Source organism: Mustelus asterias, unplaced genomic scaffold (assembly GCF_964213995.1).
Source record: "Mustelus asterias unplaced genomic scaffold, sMusAst1.hap1.1 HAP1_SCAFFOLD_301, whole genome shotgun sequence".
Classification (NCBI taxonomy): domain Eukaryota; kingdom Metazoa; phylum Chordata; class Chondrichthyes; order Carcharhiniformes; family Triakidae; genus Mustelus; species Mustelus asterias.
This window is the reverse complement of record NW_027590266.1, coordinates 43336-69644: the sequence shown is the minus strand read 5'-3', so window position 1 is coordinate 69644 and position 26309 is coordinate 43336. Positions and strand designations below refer to the sequence as shown.

The 26309-nt window shown below is 47.4% G+C and overlaps 2 protein-coding genes across 3 annotated transcripts in view; both read left to right on the top strand.

Moving 5' to 3' along the window:
• The window catches only part of LOC144486231 (antiviral innate immune response effector IFIT1-like), a 60925-nt gene that overhangs the window by 27209 nt on the left and 7407 nt on the right, over nucleotides 1-26309 (top strand). The window lies entirely within an intron of this gene.
• Nucleotides 4730-14139, top strand: LOC144486222 (antiviral innate immune response effector IFIT1-like). Of its 2 annotated transcripts, none has more exons than XM_078204296.1 (2): nucleotides 4730-4814; nucleotides 9784-14139. In XM_078204296.1, exons 1-2 carry the CDS (start codon nucleotides 4807-4809, stop codon nucleotides 11138-11140), a joined length of 1365 nt encoding a protein of 454 aa, XP_078060422.1. In that variant the 5' UTR covers nucleotides 4730-4806; the 3' UTR covers nucleotides 11141-14139. The 2 variants fall into 2 exon arrangements, with proteins under 2 accessions (XP_078060422.1, XP_078060423.1); XM_078204297.1 differs by lacking the exon at nucleotides 4730-4814 and adding an exon at nucleotides 4922-4999 and having other exon boundaries at nucleotides 9784-14133.

Genomic DNA, 26309 nt, shown 5'->3' with positions numbered 1-26309 from the left:
GGGTTGTTACACCTTTGTATTGTAGTATTGTGGTACATCCCAGTCGGGCTCCGCCTCCTGGGAGAGGTATAAAAGTCCCTGCTCTGGCTGGGACCCCTCAGTCTGGGATCGTGTATATAATTGGTAGTTGCTTTGTTACAACAAATAAAAGCCTTTATTTCCTGAGCATCAAGCCTCATGTATGATAACGCGCCTCAATTTTATTTGCTGTAAATAAACTCTCGTCGAAGAAGAAAAAAGAGAGTATGGAGCAGATACTGAAGCCGGAAAGCCTTACACTAGATCCACGTGCGGTGGGCGCCTCTAACACCTTCGACCACTGGCTGAAGTGTTTCGAAGACTACCTGGCAGCCTCCGCAGCGGTCACCACAGATGATGACAGACTCCGGGTCCTCCATGCGAGGGTAAGCGACACTGTCTACCTCGTGATCCGTGCGGCCACCGATTACACAAAGGCCCTCGAGCTTCTGAAGAAGCGTTATATCAAACCGCCCAATGAAATACACGCTCGTTACCTCTTAGCCACTCGACGACGGCAGTCTGGCGAAACGATGGAGGAATACGCGAACGAGCTCCTACAGCTAGCCAGGGGCTGTAACTGCAAAGCTGTGTCGGCAGAGCAGAGTATGAACGACCTCGCCCGAGATGAGTTTGTGGCGGGAGTCGGATCGTCGTACATTCGACTCAAACTACTGGAGAAAGGTAACCTTGACCTTACCCAGGCAATAGAGCTAGCAGAGATGCTGGAGACGGCCTCCAAAAGCCTAGTATTGTATCCTGAAGACCACGTGGAGACAACTTGGCAGGAGCAGTCGCCAATCCCTCCTCGTCCCTCGGGTTCGAAATGTTGCGTAATGGCGTGCTCACACTCGGGCCAGACGACGGCAGCAGCTCCGGGCGACCCGCGGTGTTACTTCTGTGGGGGAGCGAAGCATACTCAGCAACGGTGTCCCGCTAAAGCTGTGTTGTGCTCCGCCTGCGGTAAGAAGGGGCACTATTCGAAAGTGTGTCGATCTAAATCTAGGAACAGCAGTGCGGCCTGCGATTCCTCAGAGCCCGGTTCTTCCTCGTCGAAATCGTCGAGGGTTTCGTCCACGTGCGAGGCCAGGACGACGCCATTACGGTCGACGGAGTCGGAGATGTGTGACCACCAGGGGTCGCTGAGTTTGGCGCCATCACCCACGTGCGACCTATGGGAGCGGCCATGTTGGTCGGCACCAACCGCGAACGACCAGCAGGGGTCATCCTCGTCAATTTCAGCTGCCTGCAGTGGCGCTCATGAACCAACGGCGGCGGCGATCATCCTGGACCAGGCCAAGCCTCATAGACTTGACAAATCTATGATGAACATCCAGGTAAATGACCACTTGATTTATTGTCTGTTTGACAGCGGGAGCACTGAGAGCTTTATCCACCCAGACGCTGTGAAGCGGTGTGGACTCCGGATTCAACCTGTCAAACAGACAATTTCTATGGCATTGAGGTCCCGGTCTGTCACCGTGCTAGGGAGTTGCGTGGTAACTTTAACGGTGCAAGGCACAGTTTACGAGCGTTTCAAGCTCCTAGTGTTGCCGCACCTTTGCGCGCCAATACTTCTCGGACTTAACTTCATGGTCCACTTGAGGAGTGTAACCCTACAGTACGGTGGGCTACTCCCTTCACTTTCAGTGGGAGAACTGCAGCCTCCAAATTGCCTGTAGCCTCTCGACGCTGAAGATCACCACACCCTCCCTGTTCCAGAATCTTGTGCCAGGCTGCAAGCCCATTGCGACTAAGAGTAGGTGTTACAGCGCTGAGGATCGGATCTTCATTCGATCTCAGGTTCAGCGGCTCCTCAAAGAAAGGATCATACAACCCAGCGCTAGTCCGTGGAGAGCGCAGGTCGTGGTGGTCAAGAGTGGGAACAAACCCCGGATGGTCATTGACTATAGTCAGACCATTAATCGATACACGCAGCTGGGTGCGTATCCCCTCCCGCGCATATCTGACATGGTCAATCAGATTGCGCAGTACCGGGTGTTCTCCACCATAGACCTCAAGTCTGCCTACCACCAACTCCCCATTCGCCCAGAGGACCGACAATACACGGCTTTTGAGGCGGATGGCCGCTTGTATCACTTTCTCAGGGTTCCCTTTGGTGTCACCAATGGGGTCTCGGTCTTCCAGCGTGCTATGGACCGAATGGTGGACCAGAACAGGCTGCGGGCTACCTTCCCGTACCTGGATAATGTCGTCATCTGCGGCCATGACCAGCAGGACCACGACACGAATCTCCTGAATTTCCGACGCACTGCACCTCGCCTGAACCTGACCTACAACAGGGAGAAGTGTGTGTTTCGTACGCACTGTTTAGCCATCCTAGGATACGTGGTGGAAAACGGGGTCATTGGCCCTGATCCAGACCGTATGCGCCCCCTTTCTGAACTTCCCCTGCCCGCTAGTGCAAAAGCACTGAGAAGATGCTTAGGCTTCTTCTCTTATTATGCGCAGTGGGTTCCCAATTACGCGGCCAAAGCCCGTCAGCTCATTAAGTCCATGACTTTTCCCTTAACGCCAGAGGCCCGATTGGCCTTGGATAAATTGAAAGCCTACATCGCGAAAGCTACGATGCACGCTGTTGATGAGTCCATCCCCTTTCAGGTGGAGAGCGATGCATCTGATTTCGCCCTGGCCGCCACACTTAACCAGGCAGGCAGGCCCGTTGCATTTTTTTCCCGCACCCTTCAAGGCCCCGAAATTCGACATTCAGCGGTGGAAAAGGAGGCCCAGGCCATTGTGGAGGCCGTCAGGCACTGGCGCCATTCCTTGGCGGGAAAACGGTTCACCCTGATCACGGACCAGCGGTCCGTGGCGTTCATGTTTAATAACACGCAGAGGGGCAAGATCAAGAACGACAAGATCTTGCGGTGGAGAATTGAACTCTCCACCTATAACTATGACATCATGTATCATCCAGGGAAACTCAATGAGCCCTCGGATGCCCTCTCGCGTGGAACATGCGCCAGTATACAGGAGGACCGTTTGTAGGCTCTCCATAATGACCTATGCCATCCTGGGGTCACTCGGCTCTACCACTTTATAAAAGCCCGCAATCTGCCCTACTCGGTGGAGGACGTCAGGTCCATAACAAGAAGCTGTCGGGTATGCGCGGAATGCAAACCGCACTTTTACCGACATGACCGGGCACATTTAGTCAAGGCCACTCGTCCCTTCGAGAGACTGAGTGTCGATTTTAAGGGCCCCCTTCCCTCAACAGATCGGAATGTGTACTTCCTCAACATCATTGACGAGTACTCTAGATTCCCTTTTGTTGTTCCCTGCTCTGATACATCCGCTGCCACGGTTATCAAGGCATTCCGTGATCTTTTTACCCTGTTCGGGTACCCCGGCTACATTCACAGCGACAGGGGCTCGTCGTTCATGAGCGATGACTTGGGGCATATGGGATTGCCTCTAGTAGGACCACGAGCTACAACCCTAGGGGTAACGGACAGGTGGAACGTGAGAATGCTACAGTCTGGAAGGCTGTCTTACTGGCGTTGAAGTCAAAAAGCCTTCCAGTCTCCCGTTGGCAAGAGGTGCTCCCTGATGCGCTCCATTCTATTCGCTCACTCCTGTGTACGGCAACCAACGCTACTCCCCATCTGTTTTCATTCCCTCGGAAGTCTTCCTCGGGGACCTCATTACCGTCTTGGTTGACGTACTCAGGACCTGTCCTCCTGCGGCGACATGTAAGGGCCCACAAGTCCGACCCGTTGGTCGAACAGGTCCATCTCCTCCACGCCAACCCTCAGTATGCCTATGTGGCATACCCTGACGGGCGAGAGGACACGGTCTCGATCCGAGACCTGGCGCCAGCAGGGGACGAAGCAACCCCTGTCGCTCCCATACCCCCTGTTACAAACCCCATAACTCTTGTTTCCCCCCCGGACACGGCGCGGGCAGCATTGGGACCATTGCTTAACCCTTTTACTCCCGTGTACAGCTTGCCTGAGTCCAGAGGATGGTCGCCACTTCAGAGCGTGTCGGGACTCCATGGATTACCGTCACCTCAGGGTCAACCGGCCTGTGAGTCCATGGAAGAACACCTGGACGCCGCCTTGGGGAGAACGCCACCGCAAGTGCCTACTCCGGTGTCACCGCCGGTATTGAGGAGGTCACAACGACGGTGCGGTCCCCCTGACCGTCTGAACTTATAGACTGATGACAAATTATTCTGTTTTTGTACCCCGCCGGCCTTTGTTTTCAAAGGAGGGGTGAATGTGGTGAACCATCGTTGGTTCCCACTGGATAGTACTGAGCCAGGGTCTGGCCAGTACTACAAGTATGTACATATGTTGCTGTTGGGTTAGGGATGGGTTGTTCTACTTGTTGCTGTTGGGGTTAGGGTGGGGTTGTTACACCTTTGTATTGTAATATTGTGGTATATCCCAGTCGGGCTCCGCCTCCTGGGAGAGGTATAAAGGTCCCTGCTCTGGCTGGGACCCCTCAGTCTGGGATCGTGTATATAATTATTGGCTGCTTCGTTACAGCAAATAAAAGCCTCGTGTATGATAACGCGCATCACATGAATACAAACATTGGTTTATATTTTCATTTCTTTTCTGGTCAACAATTTGTTCTTGACTTTAATTTCATCGGTTTAGTTTCAATTCCCAGTCACGAAATGATCACACGCAGTTTATGTCACAATCAGGAAATGAGTTAAAGAGCATAACATACCCAACACTCACAACATTCGTGTTGAGCAACTCACCATCACGAGTCGAGTTGTAGCTGAAACAGGAATTCAACCCATATTCCATAATGGCGAGGTAAGGATAATCGGAATTGCTTTAGTATTGAAGCCGATGTATAGACTACTGAACACTGAGCTTGTTTTGAAGAAGATGCTCACATAGTTTACAAAGCTGTTTAAAATGCAAAGAACTGGAATTATTAATCCACAGGGTGTGTCGCTAATCGAGATTGGTGATTGTCGGAAAACGTAGTGCAATAGGTAGATCTTTTTAAAATGTATATTGGTTAATAACTAAAGTTGAATATATTTCTAATCAGACTTCGTTAAACATCCAAATTTTAATTTTTGTAATCACATCCAATCAGTGTCCTCAAGTTATATGTAGACTTTCAAGAGGGAAGGTTCTGTTTCCGAGTAATTTAGGAGAGTTTTACTGAAGTAAAGTTGTGATTCTCAGCACTTACAGGTGTACAACACAAATTAAAGCAATCCGAATCCTAAATCAAAGTGAGAGTACAGCCTGAACTGGAATGGAAAGGAGGGGAGGTAGTTTGGAATGTGACAGCAGAGTTGCAGCTAAAAGTGGGGAAGAGAAGGAAATGTACTTGCTGAAATGGAGACTGAGGGGGTGATTTTGAACTCGCGCTCTCCGTCTGCAGGAATGACTGCACATGCTCAGAGTCCAGAGAGCGCGATTTGCACCAGTGAGTTTCCGGGTTTCGATCTTCCGGCCCCTCGCCGATGGAGTGGCGTAAAACGCGTCGCAAGACTGCGGAAAGCTCATTTTAATACATTAGCATGTCATTAGTGAGCACTCTCTCCGGGACTTCCCCCTCACTAGATATTGAGCGGGCACCCACTTGATGTCATGGGGGTCTCTCCCAGTCATAAAGGTGAATATAGCCCCCAGGGGAGAGTGATATGGTCTGGTAATGTCCTCAACACTGCCCACAGCACTGCCCCTTGGCACAAGTTGACAGGTGACGGTGCTGATGATCAGAGGGGGTAAGAAGGGGCCAATGTTTGGGGGCAGGGTTAGAGAAATGCTGACTCTGATCGGGGATAGGCAAGGGGGGCCCCTGAGACTTCCTTGGTGGGAGGGAGGATTACTCAGGGTCTGAAGCAGCAGGTTTTGCTGACATGTTGAGACCCTGCCCTCTGTCTGAAGGTGTGAAACTCTCCCTCTTAATTTTTTTTGGCACTGTCTTGTAAGTTCTGGACAGAAAACGGGGCAGTTTCTCTGGAGAGAAACAGGCTGGTTTTCTCACCAAAAACAACACTCTGCCATTTTTTGGTAAGATTTCTCTCTGAGTGTGAGGGAGATGAAAGCTCACAGTAACTGGGGGTAAAGACAGGTGCAGTAGTTTGAACTGAAAGCAGAAAGTCACCATGAACGGGGTGAGGGGGTAAGAATGACAGCGAGGATTGAGGGGGGAGAGGGGAGAAGAGCGGCAACATGAAGAAGAGGCAGCTGGAGTAGGGAATGAGTTGGGATGTCCGGGGAATGGAGTGAGGCTGCGGGAATTGAACAGGAAGAAAGCAAGAAAGAAGAAGTTGTATTGATGCAACATCTCCCCACACTTCACAGGAATGTCCCAAAGTGTTTCACAATCAGTGAATTATTTTAAAATGCAGTTTGTGGGGAAAGGCACAATTGCCTCTCCCTCCCCTATTCTCTCCCCCAACTACTTTCCCCCACTCCAATCAACCAGTATAAACTGACACCCCACCACCCACTGAGTTCCCACCATCTCCCCAGCTTGTGGTGCTTTTACTTGATCCTGCCACATTCAGCCACCATTTCCTCTTTCTCTCATTCTCGATTACTTTCCACTTTATTCCATTAACTCAGAGATCATAAAATCTTCGGCTCCCTCCAGTGCAGAAGGAGGCCATTTGGCCCATTGAGTCTGCACCGACCACAATCCCAGCAGCCCTATTCCTGCAACCCCACATCTTTACCCTGCTAATCCCCCTGACACGAGGGGCAATTTAGCATGGCCAATCAACCTAACCCGTACATCTTTGGACTGTGGGAGGAAACCGGAGCACCTGAAGGAAACCCACGCGGACACTGGGAGAACGTGCAAACTCCACACAGACAGCGGGGAAATGCTGTACAACACATTTGTGCCTTTTAAATGTTGCCATCAGTAATGACCTCTGAACGCCCCCCCCCCCCGCTCCCCCATCCCCCCTCCCTTCCACGGTGCTGTAGGTTAAGGTAAGGTAACAACTTTGGGATTTAGATCCAGCGACAATGGAACAACAACAGTTCCAAGTCAGGTTGGTTTGTGACTCGGAGGGCATCTTGCGGGTGTTGGTTGTTCCCATGCACTGTTGCCTTACTCCATCTAGGTGGCAGAGGTCACAGAGCTGGAAGGAGCCTTGGTGAGTGCAGTGCATCTTGTCGATGTGACACACTGCTGCCACTGTGTGTGCTGGGGCTTTGGGGGACTGAATGTTTCTAATGGTGAATGGGGTTGGGGATGTGGGATGCAGGTTCGGGTATCCCATCATAATCCTGACCAGCGTCTTGTAAATGGGCAGGCTTTAGGGAATCAACAGGTGAGTTACTCGCCACAGAATTCCCTTCCTCTCACCTGCTTTTGTAATCAAAATGACCTGGACTTTAGGGGCACTGTATTGGTCTCCTCCACACCCTCCCCCCCCAACCTCCCTCCCCTTCCCCCCCCACCCCCCACCCCCCCACTCCCCCCTACCCCAGGCACCCCTTCTCCCCTTTGTAGAAACGTTGTTTGGAGAAATTTTTAAAAGGCAGTACTATTACACTGGGTGTTTCCTAAACAATGTGAAAACAGGACTTCCGACCTTTGGAGAGTTGCCAGCTAATCTGGATTCCGGAGTGGAGTGAGTCCAGGATATTTCATTAGGGAGTGAACAGGTTTGCTGGGGAGGGTGGGAGACAATCAGCTTTTGGGGGTTAGTGGGAAGACTCAGAGAATTGTTAGCTTCTTGTGGGCATGCCCCTGAGGCACATAGGGCGCCCTCCAGCACCCCACCCCTGAGGAGGTGGTACTCAACCCTCTTCCTGTTTTTTTACCCATAGCTGCTGATAAAGCAGGCTTCCCACTCTCATCTGCATTCTAATGCTCAGTGCAGTCTGGCAGTGGAGGCCTCGTGGGGGCCTTACCCACCCATTGTATTGTGGAGAACAGTTTGGGGTGGGCAAAGTGGTGCTGGGCTAGCCAGCCACCTGTCATATTGTATGTGCCATTCCCGCAAAAGCATGTCTGGTGGGGGACGGGTGCATCAAATTGCCCCAGTATTTATTTGGCTGGTGCAGTTAGCTTTCTGGTCAATGCAATCTGATGATTAGAGTCTGTTTTGTTGGAGATGGTCATTGCCTGGCACCCGTGTGGCATGAATATTATTTGCCACCTGTCAGCCCAAACCCAAATGTTGGCCGGTTCATGCTGCATGTGGGCACGGATTGTTTCACAAACTGAGGAGTTGGAAACATAACCAAGCACTGTGCAATAATCAGCAAAAATCCACTTGTGACTTTTTTGATGGAAGGGAGGTGATTGATGAAACAGCTGAATGTGTTTTTGGGCCTAGGACGCCACCATGAGGAACTCCTGAGGAGGTGTCACAACTCAAATTGAGAATTCTCACTGGGGAGAGCGACCTTGATCAAAATTCAACTCTTCAGAGTGCATCTATAGAAATTCCGACTGAAACCCATGTGTTCTGAAGCAGATTTGTTGAATAAATAATGAGCAACACCTATCAAAAGATTTTGTTGGAGTTCAACTGTGCAAATTGCAATCTAAATAACAAGTTAGAAATTTGCAACTTTTCAACTTTCCACATGTAATATTTTGTTTCAACAAAAATGATTTTTTTAAAGATGCATTAATATTGATTGAACTAATGATTAATATTAATCATAAGGAAATACTGGGTTTCTTACCCTTTATACCAGAAGTAGTGTCATTCCAGTAAAGTTAGTAAAGGAGGTCATTCAACCTCAGTAAATCTACCAGTGAAATATTCACAAATTCTAATTTGGAGTAAAAATCAATGAAGTTCTGCTGATATTCCTTCCCAGATCATGACATGGTGGCACAGTGGTTAGCTCTGCTGACTCACAGTGCCAGAGGCCCAGGTTCGATTCCCAGCTTGGGTCACTGAGTTTGCACGTTCTCCCCATGTCTGCTTGGGTTTCCTCCGGGCACTCCAGCTTCCTCCCACAGTCCAAAGATGTGCAGGGTAGGTGGATTGGCCACGTTAAATTGACCCTTAGTGTCAGTGGGACTAGCTAGGGGAAATGCATGGGGAAAGGGCCAGGGTGGGATTGTGGTTGGTGCAGACTCAATGGGCTGAATGGCCTCCCTCTGCTCTGTAGGGTCTATGGCTCTAGATCAATTATGCTGAGATTATTTTTAATCCCCATTTGTCATATAAATTAAATTAATGTCATGAAATGTCACCAAGTTACATCTCAATTAAACAGACCTCGCCGTTTTCCAAATCGAGTATTATTCAGAAGGCAAAGGCAACAGAGCTTCGGGTTACAGTACACAGTGAATAAAGGCTGGCAAGAAAATATCTGATTTGTGTATGATGTGGCCCAAGCTTCCTGTGAACATTTAAGGTTATCCGCCCAAGGTAACAATGGCTGGAGAAATAATGTTGATAATAAAGCGTCTTGGCCTGAATCTCTCCCCTGTCTGGGAGCAACCGTCCTCCACCACCCAACACACAAACCCAATCACCACCTCACCCTTGACTGCGAAACAGACTTTCTGGTCTTTCGCCATCAACAAGCAGCTCCCTATCTGACTGGGAATGAAAGAATTTGTGTTTTAGAATTAACATTCACAATGTAATGAGAATGCTCCTATTGCAGATTAGAATGCAAGAATAGCAGCGAAATGCACTGGGCAAATGCAACAGACATTGTTGTTCAAGGGATTGTGGTGTTACTGAGCAGTGACTATCAGGCCAGGAACTAATACAACAGCCACCATCAATGAATCAAGAGTAAGCAAAAGTTGTTTTTTTTCCCCTTACAGACAGGAGGATTCGTTGAGAATGAAGCTCGATCAGCTTCAATGTCACTTCACGTGGGTGCCACAGAAAGAAAACATTGACTTGGATGATATGAAGCAAAGATTAGAAGACTCAATACAGCTTGATGTGAAATATCAAGCCACGTCTTACAACCAACTCGCTTTTGTAAACTGTCTGCAAGGAAACCGTGAGGAGGCGATTCAAAACTTACAGGAAGCTGAAAAGATTCTGAGGGAGAATCATGAAGATGAATTTGAAAAAAGAATCATCGTCACCTATGGAAACCGTGCCTGGGTCAATTATCACATGGGACAACTGACAGAGGCTCAGTCCTACCTCGACAAACTGGAGAGGATCTGTCAACAATTTCCTGATGCCTCTCGGTATACAGCAATGATACCTGAAGTGTACGGGGAGAAGGGTTGGGCACTGCTGAGCTCTGCTGCTCAATATTATGAAGAGGCAATGGAATGTTTTAAAAAGGCTCTGGAGGAAGCTCCGGATAACACAGAATACATTGTTGGATACGCAACTGTTCTGTTTCGTCTGGAATGGTTTTCTGGTACCCCAGAGAGTCGTAGGCCCAGTGAAGCAATGAAGCAGTTGAGACGTGTGCTGGAGCTTGATCCAGATCACACTGAAGCCATGGTGCTGCTGGCTCTAAAACTACAACAGTTCAATCAGAAGGAGGAAGCATTGAAATTCATTGAGGAAGCGTTGCAGAAATCTCCTGATCATCCATACGTGCTTCGTTATGCTGCAAAGTTTTACAGAACGAAAGGAGATGTGGAAAAAGCTGTGAGTCTGTTGAAGAAAGGATTAGAAATTACCCCAAATTCTACCTTCTTACACCATCAAATAGGTGCGTGTTACAGAACCAAATTGTACGAACTGATGAATTCTCCAGGCAGCAGAGGTCCTCGCAATGCTGCTCTTCAGCAAAGAGCTGAACTGATCAAACTGTGCAAGTTTCATTTTCAAAAGGCTTTTGAAAACCGACCATTAACATCTATTAAACCACATCTGGATTTTGCAGGAATCTGTTCATTAAATGAAGAATATCGCGAAGCAAAGGAGATCTACAACCATCTCCTGTCATTGGAGGTCATACGTCCAGAGAATAAACAGGCAATATGTTTACAGGCTGGGTTATTTGAACTAAAATACATGAGATCAGAATCGAATGCCATTGACCATTTTCTGGAAGGAATGAAAATCAATTATAACTCAACTGAACGGAGAAGGTGTCGAGAAAACCTGGAGGCAATAGCAGCAAGACGCCTTCGCCAGGATCCGAGAGACAGTGAGGCCCTTCGTGTTCGTGAATTCCTGCGCCAATTGGGTGGAGAAAGGCTGTAGACTGAGAGTTGTTTGAAAAGCATTTCGATTTTGATCCTGATAATGAAGAATATCTAAGTGCTCTTTGTGAATTACGCCTTTCCATCGAGGCCGACAATGACTGTCCCAATGAAAACTAAACACATTTTGGAAAGTGTACTGAAGGCCCTGACCTATAAACAGGTTCAATCGGCTACATTTTCATTTATATTCTAATGGCTCCTTCGTTCCAATGAGTATTTGTCCATGTGTTTAATTTTCAAATAATCATTTGTAATTATTAAAAATCCCTCTGTTTCATTCAGGTACATTAACCATATCGGTAAACTGAACAAATAGCATTGATTTCCCCATCTTTAGCGCTTTTACTGAGTGCGAAAAGGACAACATTACCTAAGAATTTGGGGAATTCAAGATAATTGATCCCATTGGACAGTCACAATAATTCTTTATGAATTATACAAACTTGTTGAAAGCAGTAAGAAAACTAACATGGGCCTGATTTTAACTCCAGGTGGATTTTGGGTGAGTGGTGAGGGGATTTGGAAACTCGCTGATTTCTGTAGATTCTGGGTGTGGGGATCAGGACAGAGTTGGCAGCGCAATCGGAGCCCAACGATGTCACCGGAGCCCAGTCCATGTATGTTAATGAGGACCCACCCACTTTGGGTGAGCAGTTTAACCCAGTTTCCACCAGGTGGGTAGATTTAAAATCACCTCCATCAAATTCTAATGTAACCTAGATAACTGGGAGATAGATATAAACTGATGGCCAAATATAGATGGTGAGCGTCATGCCTGCAAGCCCCCCACCATGCCAGCTGAGGAGTCAGGGAAAACAGATAACCCTACAACAGAGCCCAGCTCCTCTATTAGAGTGCTTGCAGCTCAGGAACAGATTAACAGTCAGCTTTCTGATACATAGAGCTCTTCGGATTGAGGATCTGGCACCCAGTGCCCTTTGCATTCCCCTATGCTCAGGCCACTCTACCCATTGTGGCAAGTTACAGATCTGTTTGATACAGGTGTTGATTGCACTGTCTTCAATCCTGCATTTTTAGAGTCGATTTGGCAAGATTTGGGGAGCCTGATTAATCAGTTACCTTCAGGAGGATTTACATGGTCTAAACAACAACTTGTTGACATTTATCTTCTTCCTGTGGTGTTCATGGCAATACAACCAGCCTAGAGTTTGGGCTGCTACCTGGCTTAGATTGAATGCGCCTAAACTTTTTATTTGCAGTAGAGTCATAGGGTGGGATCTTCCGGCCACACTCACCCCAAGGCTGAAGAGTCCCGCCCCAGGTCAATGGACTTTTGCATGGCCCGCCCCCGCCCGCTACGATTTCCGTGACGGGCGGGATAGGAAAATTCCGCCCATAGTCATACAGCACAGAAAAAATGCCCTTTGGCCCATCGAGTCTGCATCACCAACGACTAAAGGTGCACTAATCACATTTTCCTGCACTTGTCCCATATTCTTGAATGTTATATTTCAAGAGCTAATCCAAACATTTTTTGAAGGTTGTAAGGTTTCTGGCTGCCACTATCTTCCCAGACAGTGCGTTCCAGATTCCCACCACCCTCTGAGTGAAAAAGATTTTCTCAAATCCCCTCTGAATCTCCTGCCCCTTATCGTAAAACTCTGCCCCCTCGTGATTCGCTCCTCAACCAAGGGAAACAGCTGCTTCCTCCTCACCCTGTCCATGACCCTTATAATATTATACACCTCAATCATGTCCCCCCTCAGCCTTCTCTGCTCTAAAGAAAACAATCCAAGCTTCTCCAGTCTCTCCTTAAAGCTCAAATGCTCCATCCCAGGCAGGTCAGCCCGATATCAAATATCTCCTTAGAATTTCCTCCAGAGCTGTGGAAGCTTCAATGGACCAGGATGACCGACCGTCAGTTGTATCTTCAGGGACAGTTAGATCGCACTTGTGTAGAGGGAGCAGAAAAAAAGTCTCCTTGAACAACTCCTTAAAAAATACTATTCCTATTTGCAAAGACACCTAATCAATATGAAAGTAAATATAGAGCCTCGTTTAACTCCACAGCAGAACTCTGCGACACTTCTTTCTGGAATCAGAAGGGAGAAATATAAATCATCTATTGCGCTTGTAAATGCGGTTCCGTCCCACACGCTAGTTGAAGCTGACTGGCTGAAAACGGCTATGACAGCCCTTGATGGATTGCAGTATGTCTGGGCTCTCCTCCCGCTGGGTTTTCATGCCAGTTTAGCACTTTACTCTGCTCACGTTATTAACCTTTTAAAAAAAAAATTGCCTGATGTTAACTCTTACATGGCTGGCATTTATCTTTCTGATGTGGAGATGCCGGCGTTGGACTGGGGTAAACACCAGTAAGAAGTCTCACAATACCAGGTTAAAGTCCAACGGGTTTATTTGGTAGCACAAGCTTTCGGAGCACTGCCCCTTCGTCAGGTGAGTGGGAGTTCTGTTCACAATGCCCTGTTTGTGAACAGAACTCCCACTTAACTGGTAAGGGATGCTGAGAAGAAACATTGTCTTCAAGCTGAGACAACAAACATAATTTGCTGAAACCCAATGGGCTAATCGTTATTTCATTATTAATGAGTTCTCGACCAATTGGCTATTTTCCAACCATTGGCTCAGGCAGGCTTTCAACTTATAAGACGTAAAAAGGGGGTCTTGAGAAACTATTTTGGGTAAGGGTGGTCAGAAAGGAAAGGAGGGCAGAGGCAGACAGAGAGAGAAAGATGGAGCGAGAGGTGTAAAGAGAAAGACGTATATAGCAAAGGGGAGAGAGAGGCAGCGACAGAGGCAGAGAAGAAGAGAGCTAGGAAGAGAGTGATATGCTGAGAGCTGTTTTTGATGTTGTCACTTCATAACTTGGTCTGAGAAGGGTGGAGAAAAATCTGTTCAATTGTTCAAGTTAAGCTTTCTTCTCATAATTACTGCTAATTACTGTTAATTGATACTTTGCTTGTTATCTTTCTGACTTGTTACCGTTTTAATGGTTAATAAACTTTCTGAATTCATAATTTAAAGTGTTCGTTCTCTCCATATTGGTGGGGGGGGGAGGGGGGATGGGGGGATTGGGGGGAGGGGGGATGGGGGGATTGGGGGGGAGGGGGGATGGGGGGATTGGGGGGGAGGGGGGATGGGGGGATTGGGGGGGAAGGGGGACAGGGGGACAGGGGGAGGGGGGAACGGGGGGGAGGAGGGGACGGGGGGACGGGGGGAGGGGGGAGGGGGGAGGGAGGGGGGGAGGGGGGAGGGAGGTGGGACAGGGGGGGACGGGGGGACGCGGGGACGGGGGGGAGGGATGGGGCGGGGGGAGGGGGGGTGAGGGATGGGGCGGGGGGGAGGGGGGCAAGGGGGGGATGGGGGGGAGGGGGGGATGGGGTGGGAGGGGGGAGGGGGGATGGGGGGATTGGGGGGGAGGGGGGAGGGGGGATGGGGGGATTGGGGGGATTGGGGGGGAGGGGGGAGGGGGGATGGGGGGATTGGGGGGGAGGGGGGAGGGGGAGGGGGGACGGGGGAGGGGGGAGGGGGGGAGGGGGGACAGGGGGACAGGGGGAGGGGGGGACGGGGGGGAGGAGGGGACGGGGGGAGGGGGGAGGGGGGAGGGAGGGGGGGAGGGAGGGGGGGAGGGGGGAGGGAGGTGGGACGGGGGGGACGGGGGGACGCGGGGACGGGGGGGGGAGGGATGGGGCGGGGGGGAGGGGGGGGCGAGGGATGGGGCGGTGGGGAGGAGGGGGCGAGGGATGGGGCAGGGGGAGGGGGGGTGAGGGATGGGGCGGGGGGGAGGGTGGGCGAGGGATGGGGCGGGGGGGAGGGGGGCAAGGGGGGGATGGGGGGGAGGGGGGGATGGGGTGGGGAGGGGGGACGTGGGGAGGGGGAGATGGGGGGAGGGGGAGACGGGGGGAGGGGGAGATGGGGGGGAGGGGTGGACGGGGTGGACGGGGGGGACGGACAGGGGGGGACGGAGGGGAAGGGGGGGGATGGGGGAGGGGGGTGGGGGGTGCGTGGGAGGGGGTGAGAACACAGCCATTTGATTCATTCACACATCTCTCAAGGTAAATGTATACTGCCGTTATGTAGCGATGATAGCTCTCCCCTTGATTGGGATGGAGGTATCTTGCTAAACTTTCTGCTCAAGATTTAAGGTAAATGCTAATTCAAATATCAATGGATAGCTTAAATCTCTTTCTGTAACATTAATAAGGTCTGAACTCTCTATTAGAAGCAAGAATGTACTTGCCTTTACCAGAACTGTAACTGTTGAAGTTAAATTTCCATGAAAGTTAATTGCAAAGTTGGTTGTTTAATAAACCTGCATATAAACCTGCAGTCCAAAGATGTGCGGGTTAGGTTGATTGGCCATGCTAAAATTGCCCCTTAGTGTCTTGAGATGCGTAGGTTAGAGGGATCAGTGGGTAAATATGTAGGGATATGGGGGTAGGGCCTGGGTGGGATTGTGGTCGGTGCAGACTCGATGGGCCAAATGGCCTCTTTCTGCACTGTAGGGATTCTATGATTTCTATGATAATTTAGAAATTAGATTGTTTCATACAGTCTTATGTATCTAAATCTGGAAATCCACTTCCATACACTCTTTAGTGGAGAGGTACATTGCGACAGAAAGATGTCCGCACTCTTAAAATATCCTGGTTATAATCTAGCTAATACTTGTATTGTGTCCCTAAGTCATGAAAGGGATCATAAACCGTTGAAATAAAACCTTACTCTCTTGCTAATTTCAAAAAAAGGTTGGCCTTGTTGAATGAAAGGATGGCTGCTACAGGTCCCATCAATCGCAAGTTGGCTGCAGTTACAGCAATTACAGGACCCTCAACTTTATGGAACCATCTCTCATTGTGAGGACATATCACATTCAACAAAAGCAGGGACCAACATACAACTTCTCTGCCCATCCTGGACAATAGCAAAGGGAAAACTCTGAAGTTTATACATCTTTAGGTATTTTGCTAAAAGTCTCATTTATCTCCTAAACTGAGCAATGGAATTTGACAGGGTTTTACTTACCTGGGCGTTGTCCTCTGTAAACCGCATATCCATCATGTGAATAATGTTTGGTTATCCTCAGTTTCTTCATTGGGAATCAACAATTCCCACCTCGAATAGAGGAGGGCCTCCCTTTAAAATTCTGACTGGGGGTGTCAGGAACACAGAATGTAGGGATGGGATATTGAACTGAACAGCTGGGCAAGGTCTTTACTGATGTATTGCTCAGAGGTTCCCTCAACTGTTGCTGTATATGTGCTGCACCAGTGCTACCCAAACCAATGCTGCCCATGGCTGGAACCTAGTAAATGGAATCCTATTCAAAAGCATGTTCTCCATTCCCAATTTCATGGGAACAATATGGCAAAGGTTGACTGTATAACCACAACGTTTCTCATTTTAGGCACAAGAAGGCCAAAGATAGCCTTGCTTCTCTCGACCTTGTCCCACACTGTGGCCCATATAATTTGATTCTGTTTTGGCAAGTTCATTTTTGTCACGTTGATTATCAAATTGGCTCTTTCCACTGATCAAGCAACGTAAATGTTGCTCCCAGGTTTAGCTGAACACAACAAATGAAGAAGATATACCACACAGAGGCACAATCCTTCAAATACCTTGCTTGTCAATCATTGCAAAGTTGCTAGCACATTTTCCAAATGATGTGGAGATGCCAGTGTTGGACTGGGGTAAACACAGTAAGAAGTCTAACAACACCAGGTTAAAGTCCAACAGGTTTATTTGGTAGCAAATGCCACTAGCTTTCGGAGCGCTGCCCCTTCGTCAGGTGGAGTGGGAGATGTGCTCACAAACAGGGCATACAGAGACACAAACTCAATTTACAGAATAATGATTGGAATGCTAATCAAGCTAATCAATGCTAATACAGCTAATCAACTCTTAAAGGTACAGACACATTGTCTGTAAGATTTAAAACCTCTGGGAAACAATTCTAAACACCCAGACCAACAGCCGTTGGTCTCCCCTGCCCACCCACCCACCACCCCGATCCCAGCACCCCCACATGACTTTCCCCTTTGTCCCCTGTATGGTATTCCCCATATCCCAACGCCCCCCTGCAAAGATTTCCCCACTGCCCTAGTGGCCTGCACTATAGCCCCACACATCACTTAGACCATAAGACCATAAGACATAGGAGCGGAAGTAAGGCCATTCGGCCCATCGAGTCCACTCCACCATTCAATCATGGTTGATTTCAACTCCATTTACCCGCTCTCTCCCCATAGCCCTTAATTCCTCGAGAAATCAAGAATTTATCAATTTCTGTCTTGAAGACGCTCAACGTCTCGGCCTCCACAGCCCTCTGTGGCAATGAATTCCACAGACCCACCACTCTCTGGCTGAAGAAATTTCTCCTCATCTCTGTTCTAAAGTGACTCCCTTTTATTCTAAGGCTGTGCCCCCGCGTCCTAGTCTCCCCTGTTAATGGAAACAACTTCCCTACGTCCATCCTATCTAAGCCGTTCATTATCTTGTAAGTTTCTATCAGATCTCCCCTCAACCTCCTAAACTCCAATGAATATAATCCCACGATCCTCAGACGTTCATTGTATGTCAGGCCTACCATTCCTGGGATCATCCGTGTGAATCTCCGCTGGACCCGCTCCAGTGCCAGTATGTCCTTCCTGAGGTGTGGGGCCCAAAATTGCTCATAGTACTCCAAATGGGGCCTAACCAGTGCTTTATAAAGCCTCAGAAGTACATCCCTGCTTTTGTATTCCAAGCCTCTTGAGATAAATGACAACATTACATTTGCTTTCTTAATTACGGACTCAACCTGCAAGTTTACCTTTAGAGAATCCTGGACTAGGACTCCCAAGTCCCTTTGCACTTTAGCATTATGAATTTTGTCACCGTTTAGAAAATAGTCCATGCCTCTATTCTTTTTTCCAAAGTGTACGACCTCGCACTTGCCCACGTTGAATTTCATCAGCCACTTCTTGGACCACTCTCCTAAACTGTCTAAATCTTTCTGCAGCCTCCCCACCTCCTCAATACTACCTGCCCCTCCACCTATCTTTGTATCATCGGCAAATTTGGCCAGAATGCTCCCAGTCCTGTCATCTAGATCGTTAATATATAAAGAGAACAGCTGTGGCCCCAACACTGAACCCTGCGGGACACCACTTGTCACCGGTTGCCATTCTGAGAAAGAACCTTTTATCCCAACTCTCTGCCTTCTGTCTGACAGCCAATCGTCAATCCATGTTAGTACCTTGCCTCGAATACCATGGGCCCTTATTTTACTCAGCAGTCTCCCGTGAGGCACCTTGTCAAAGGCCTTTTGGAAGTCAAGATAGATAACATCCATTGGCTCTCCTTGGTCTAACCTATTTGTTATCTCTTCAAAGAACTCTAACAGGTTTGTCAGGCACGACCTCCCCTTACTAAATCCATGCTGACTTGTCTTAATCCGACCCTGCACTTCCAAGAATTTAGAAATCTCATCCTTAACGATGGATTCTAGAATTTTGCCAACAACTGAGGTTAGGCTAATTGGCCTATAATTTTCCATCTTTTTTCTTGTTCCCTTCTTGAACAGTGGGGTTACAACAGCGATTTTCCAATCCTCTGGGACTTTCCCTGACTCCAGTGACTTTTGAAAGATCATAACTAACGCCTCCACTATTTCTTCAGCTATCTCCTTTAGAACTCTAGGATGTAGCCCATCTGGGCCCGGAGATTTATCAATTTTCAGACCTTTTAGTTTCTCTAGCACTTTCTCCTTTGTGATGGCAACCATATTCAACTCTGCCCCCTGACTTTCCTGAATTGTTGGGATATTACTCATGTCTTCTACTGTGAAGACTGACGCAAAGTACTTATTAAGTTCCTCAGCTATTTCCTTGTCTCCCATCACTAGATTACCAGCGTCATTTTGGAGCGGCCCAATGTCTACTTTTGCCTCCCATTTGTTTTTAATGTATTTAAAGAAACTTTTACTATCATTCCTAATGTTACTGGCTAGCCTACCTTCATATTTGATCCTCTCCTTCCTTATTTCTCTCTTTGTTATCCTCTGTTTGTTTTTATAGCCTTCCCAATCTTCTGAATTCCCACTACTCTTTGCCACATTATAGGCTCTCTCTTTTGCCTTGATGCATTCCCTGACTTCCTTTGTCAGCCATGGCTGCCTAATCCCCCCTCTGATAACCTTTCTTTTGTTTGGGATGAACCTCTGCACTGTGTCCTCAATTACTCCCAGAAACTCCTGCCATTGCTGTTCTACTGTCTTTCCCACTAGGCTCTGCTTCCAGTCGATTTTTGTCAGTTCCTCCCTCATGCGTCTGTAATTACCTTTATTTAACTGTCGAACCTTCACTTGGACCTGGTATCTGATCACCCTGGCAGACCTGGCCTGACACCTCACACTCCCGCCTCCCCCACCCCCCTGACAGCCTGACGTGAACACATCCCAACCCATGACCCATACTCTGAAATTTTGCTCCCGTTCATGCCAGCGGGATCTCATGTTCCTGCAGCTGGCGCAGTCCCGCCAAGCATTTCCCAAAGATGGCGTGGGGATGCGTTCAGTGGGAAACCCTGTTGACAATGGTGGGACCATATGACCCCGCTGCCAATAATTGGTGCCCGGTCGCTCACATCTCCACATTATTTCTCCTGCAAGGCACAAGGATGAATAGTGCTGAGCCTCCATTTTCTCATGGCATCTGACCCACCTATTTCCCCTCCCCCTCCCCACTGTATGGCAAGAGTGATCCCCACTCCCGGCCCTGAGCTGTACTTATCTGTGTGCTCAGGATTCTCCCTGCTGCCCCTTGAGTGTTGGACAGGCTGAGGAGAAATGGCTGCCTAATCGCTCACCTCTGATGTCCCCCTTGGAGGTGAAGGTGCCAGGATCACACTTATGTAGAGCTGTGGTAAATGGCGCTGGTGCGATGTTACGTTGGCACCAGCTGATTGTTCGGTGCGGGCTCAATATCCAGCTCGAGTGCTCTCCAATGAAATGCTAATATATTAAAATGAAGTTCACAAAGTTCCACAGCGTGTTCTGCATCACTCCGTCTACGGGACTGCTGCAACATTGCAAAATGCAATCTTGCCGGCGAGAATCAGGCTTTTCAAAACTCTCCGGATTTTGAGCATGCGCCATTATTCCCACACAGAGAGAGCCTGGGTGTTTGAGAGCACATTTCCACTCCATCTGACGAAGGAGCAGTGCTCCGAAAGCTTATGGTATTTGCTACCAAATAAACCTGTTGGACTTTAACCTGGTGTTGTGAGACTTCTTACTCAAGATTCCGTCCATTGTCCTTCAGAATATCTCTGGTGCAGAAGCAATTCCAAAAGCGAACCTGTTAAAACAATATTGAGGGGATGGTGTTACAGAAATAGTTAAGAGTCCGCGTTCTTTCTCCAGAAGGAACTGCCTAAAGCTGCTGTTTGCATCGAAATTGACACAAACTGTACTTCTTGTGAAGTTGACAAGATTTCCAATCACTGATGCCAAAGGGTGGTTCTCAAGCTCCACTGGTATTATTTTTAATTGAGACAAGTCTTTGATCTTAATCGAATTGTTAAGCTTTCTTCCTGTGACCATTCTAGAAAACCACTTTGTTGGCATAGTTACTGGAGAGTTAATCCCTATGGTTTTCAAAAATCCTAGGGCCCTGGAACTCTGCCAATGGATTGGAGAGCTGCCAATGTGGTATCCCTGCTCAAAAAGGAAAGGAAGTGAAATGCAGGAAACTACAGGCCAGTTAGTCTCACCTCGGTTATTGGAAAAATATTAGAAATAATTGATAAAGAGTGAATAGCAATGCATTTGGAAAGTCGTAATCTGGTCAAGCAGGGACAGTATGGTTTCATGGAGGGAAATCACGTCTGACAAATTTACTAGAGTTCTTTGAGGAGGTATCAACCAGAGTGGAAAGAAGAGAACCAGTCGATGTTGTATATTTGCATTTTCATTTGATAAGGTGCCACACAAAAGGATCCTACACAAGATAGATGCAGTTGGAGGCAATATTCTGTCATGGATAAAGGATTGGTTAAATTACAGGAAGCAGCGAGTAGCGCTAAGAGGATCTTTCTCAGGTTGGAGGGCAGTAACCAGTGGAGTACCATAATGATTAATGATGGGACCACAGCTCTTCACAATACATGTTCACGATTTGGAGAAAGGAACAGAATATACTGTTGCCAAATTTGCAGATGATACAAAGGTGGGTGAGAAGGCAGATTGTAAGGCGTTTGATAAGGTGCCCCATAAAAGGCTACTGAAGAAGATTAGGGCACACGGAGTTGGGGGTAGTGTGTTAAAGTGGATTGGGGACTGGCTATCCGACAGGAAGCAAAGAGTCGGAATAAATGGGTGTTTTTCCGGTTGGAGGAAGGTAACTAGTGGCGTGCCGCAGGGATCGGTACTCGGGCCGCAACTATTTACCATTTATATAGATGATCTGGAGGAGGGGACGGAGTGTAGGGTAACGAAGTTTGCAGACGACACAAAGATAAGTGGAAAAGTGAATCGTGTGGAGGACGGAGAAGATCTGCAGAGAGATTTGGACAGGCTGAGTGAGTGGGCGAGGATATGGCAAATGGAGTATATCATTGAGAAATGCGAGGTTATACACTTTGGAGGAAATAATAACAAATGGGATTACTATCTCAATGGAAACAAATTAAAACATGCTACCGTGCAAAGGGACCTGGGGGTCCTTGTGCATGAGACGCAAAAGCCCAGTCTGCAGGTACAACAGGTGATCAAGAAGGCAAATGGGATGTTGGCCTATATTGCGAAGGGGATAGAATATAAAAGCAGGGATGTCTTGATGCACCTGTACAGGGCATTGGTGAGGCCGCAGCTGGAATACTGTGTGCAGTATTGGTCCCCTTATATGAGGAAGGATATATTGGCATTGGAGGGAGTGCAGAGAAGGTTCACCAGGTTGATACCGGAGATGAGGGGTTTGGATTATGAGGAGAGGCTGAGGAGATTGGGTTTGTACTCGTTGGAGTTTAGAAGGATGAGGGGGGATCTTATGGAGACTTATAAGATAATGCGGGGGCTGGATAGGGTGGAGGCGGAGAGATTCTTTCCACTTAGTAAGGAAGTTAAAACTAGAGGACACAGCCTCAAAATAAAGGGGGGTCGGTTTAAGACAGAGTTGAGGAGGAACTTCTTCTCCCAGAGGGTGGTGAATCTCTGGAATTCTCTGCCCACTGAGGTGGTGGAGGCTACCTCGCTGAATATGTTTAAAGCGCGGATGGATGGATTCCTGATCGGTAAGGGAATTAAGGGTTATGGGGATCAGGCGGGTAAGTGGTACTGATCCACGTCAGATCAGCCATGATCTTATTGAATGGCGGGGCAGGCTCGAGGGGCTAGATGGCCTACTCCTGCTCCTATTTCTTATGTTCTTATGTTCTTATGTAAGGAGGATATAAATATTTTACAGGAAGATATTGACAGGTTACGTGAGAGGACAGAAAATTGGCAAATGGAATTCAATGCGGGAAAATGTGAGAGTGTTTATTTTGGAAGAAAGAATTAGAAGGTGGGTTATTATTTAAATGGGGAGCGACTGCAGAAAGCTGTAGCACAAAGGGACTTGGAAGTCCTTGTTCATGAAAGCTAAAGAAGCTAGCATACAGGTGCAGATGGTAATAGGGATGATTACATATGGACCAGTGGCCAGCACAAGAGGAATGTAATGAGGTGGGTTGTAGTTAAACACAATGCAGCTTTATTAAGAAGATGTTGCTCATTCAAGGTCTAAGATGGAAGAGCCACAAAAACCCATGAATCTCTCCACTTTTGTCATTAAAGCAGTTTATTTCAACTACATATTTGCACATGTGAAAGTCTTTTTGCCCAAGATAGAAGTTATGAAATATCCTGCTGGGTAGAACAGTGGTTACTTGAAGGAAATGAATAAGCAGATTAGATTATGTGGGTGTAGGTTAACGAGTCCAGTTACCTCTAAAAGTTACACTGTAACAATTGTAATGTATTTGATATTACGATTCAAATATATCAATTCTACTAATTGTAAGCAAGAAATTACATAGGCACAGTTAACATGCAGGGAAAAGCAGTATCAGAATTAGTATTTAATGAGTGTAACATAAGTGACTTTTCTATACAGGCTATTAATTAAACTCCTCAGTCCTTCATAATATGTTAATATAACTGGTTTCTTTGGAATCCAGAGACTTATAACTGCACCACACTAAACTAGAATGGAAGAGGTGTTGACATTCCGTGGTTGTGATCTTTTAAGACATTTGCTGTAACATTTCTCCTATTTTACACAATATATTGTAATATGTGGAACAAATTAGCCAATTGAGGTTAGTGTACTTTAGTTCGGGACAAAATTCTCAAGCTATTATCATTTTGTAAAACCAGCTGAAGTTTGTCTCACTGAGATAACGAGGAGTGATCTAAGTGTTTTGCCTCTGTTTTTTATTGGATGTATGTATGCATGGTATTGGAAGAAGGATTCAGTGAATATTTCATCTTTTTTGTCCAGAAAACTAAAGATCACGTGATGTTACGCCAGAAGAAATACAACCGCTTTAAATACATAACAGGAAGGCAAATGGAACGCTGGCTTTTACCTCAGGGGGCTGGAGTATACAAGTAAAGAGATGTTGCTGCAACTGTACAAGATACTCGTGATGCCACGTTTAGAGTGTTGTTTACAGCCTTGGTCCCCTAATTTGAGGAAGTCTATATTATCATTGGAGGCAGTACAGAAGAGGTTTACCACGATGCTCCCAACTACGGAGGGACTGTCATATGAGAAAAATTAAACAGTTTAGGGGTGATCCTATCATTGCACCCCACCAGCTGATGTGTGGGGTGAGCTGGTAAGATCACAAGAGAGTCAAGAAATCGATTTCTCGCAATCTTATCGGCGCCGGGTATCCGGCGCGATCAGCCTCCTGTCCATTTCCGGTACGAGGCAGGTTAATTTATTGAAATATATCTAAAAGCTGTTTTACATGGATTTAATGACCCTGCGACATTATCATCCAGGCTTACTTGTCTGTATGAACTTGCAAGGAGAATCACAGCTGGTGTGATGTGAACCTGTCATGGTGGCCTCGTCAGTAGAACCTGAGGCCATTGAGGCTCCAAGGGAAGGTCAGGGCGGTGGAAGGGTGACCCTGGAGTAGTGCCAGCCTGGCAGTGCCAGCCTGGCACCCTGGTACTGCCCACCAGGCTGTGCCAAGGGGGCACGGCTTGAGGGGGTGGGGGGCTAATGAGGGGCAGAGCCAGACCAGAGGCGGCTGGTCATGGGGGGACCTGCTACCGCTCTGCATCAGGGATCAGTGGGGGGAGGGAGAACGATGATCGGGGCTGACCAATGGTGGAGTTGGGCAGCCGATTGTGGGGGGGTCAGGCCGCCGATTGCGTGAGGGGAGGGAGGGGGTATCGATCCAGGTGGGTGGTGGGGTCGCAATGGGCTGCAGGACCCCGTGATAGTTGGGGGGCTGCTTTGTTGTGGCAAACTGAGAGCAGCACAACCGAGTGACAGGTTAATGTTCGGAAGATGTTTCCATTCATAGGAGAGGGCAGAACCAGAGAGCATAGTCGCAGTATGTTAGAAAGCAGAGGTGGAATCCCCCTCTGAGAACTAACACCAAACCCCCAAAGAGGAGTACCTCACCCTATAATCTGTCAAAAGTGTGTGTGAAGTGGGGTGACCTGCTCTTCAGCAACTTCTAGTGAATAAATACAAAATAAATCCCTGACACTCTCTCTAGAATCAACACATAACAATTATTTATTCAGCTAACCGTGAACAAATTAACGAAAGTATTAACAAACCGAATAAATCCCTTCTAACTATTAACGATTCCCAAATAAAACAAGATTCTAATGGTATGCTGCTCTAATAAATACAATTCCCACTCATTAACAAAATAGAATTTAGTCACTCTCTGAATTACAACCAGGTTTTGTGTCTTCTGGAATATGCTGGGCCTTCTCTGTTGATTCTTCTATCTGGAACTTCTTTCTCCTTTGGCACCTTTGCTACCCAGCTGCTGTTTTCTCTAAGATATTGATGAAGCAATGAGAGCCAGAGATGATCTCTCTTTCAAGAGCTGAGAGCTGATAGCTCTGGCAGTTGCTCTCTCCTCTTTGTTCCACTGCCCCTTTCTTTTATACCCATGATGACGTATCAATATTGCCCGCAATAGGATTGGTCCGAGGTTGTCAAAACCATCAGATTTAAATTTAATAGGTTTTCGATGTCTAACTGCCTGATTCAAATTGATTGACTAAATTCAAAAGCCTGTTGTTTTGCTAAAAACTGCTGTTTGGCCTTTCGATACTAATGTTTCAGTTTGGGCTCTCAGTGTACTTGCACTTTAAATCTCTAAGCACAGAAAAACCTTTTAACATACAATTTTACAAACACCCAATTCTAATTTCCTACCTCCCAAACTACAATTCCTCTACCCAAAGTCGCAACACAGAATCAGCGGGTACTCATTTAAGGTGGATTTGAGGAGGAATTTCTTCTCTCAAAGAGTAGTAAATCTTCGGAATTTTTTACTCCAGGAAGCTGTGGATGCCGAACCCTTGAACATTTTCAAGGGTGAGATTGATAGGTTTTTCATCAGAATTAAGGGTTATGAAGAGAAGGCAGGAGAACGGACTTAGTGCGTGTTGGATCATTTTATGAAATGGAAGAGCAGGTTCGATAGGCTGAATTGTCCACTCCCTGTTCCTATTCCTTATGATCTTATGGTGAAATGTGCTCAATCTCACTCTTGACTTTATCCAAAAGTGGATAAAAGACATTTCCCAGTATAAAGGGACAACTTTTTTTAGCATCAGCTCTAAGGATTATGTCAAATTGTAGCTTTGCTGAGCCTGAAATTAATTTTAGGAAGTCATTCCTGAAGATGTGTTTGGACAGCTCATCAGCAACTTTGTTAACCTTGTAAATCAGCCCCAATTGTAAGCATGCTTTTCTGCTTAATAATGATGATTCTTGTTGCCGTATGATATACAGATACTCAATTACTTCTTTTAATCCTAATATCTTGATCTTGCTAAGTGTTAACCGATGACTTTCAGTGTAGTCCCTCCTGAGCCTTGTAACTGCATGGGTGATGGCGGCAATGTATTGTTTTTAAACGACATTGCTTCATCAGACAAGTCTGAAACACCTCCA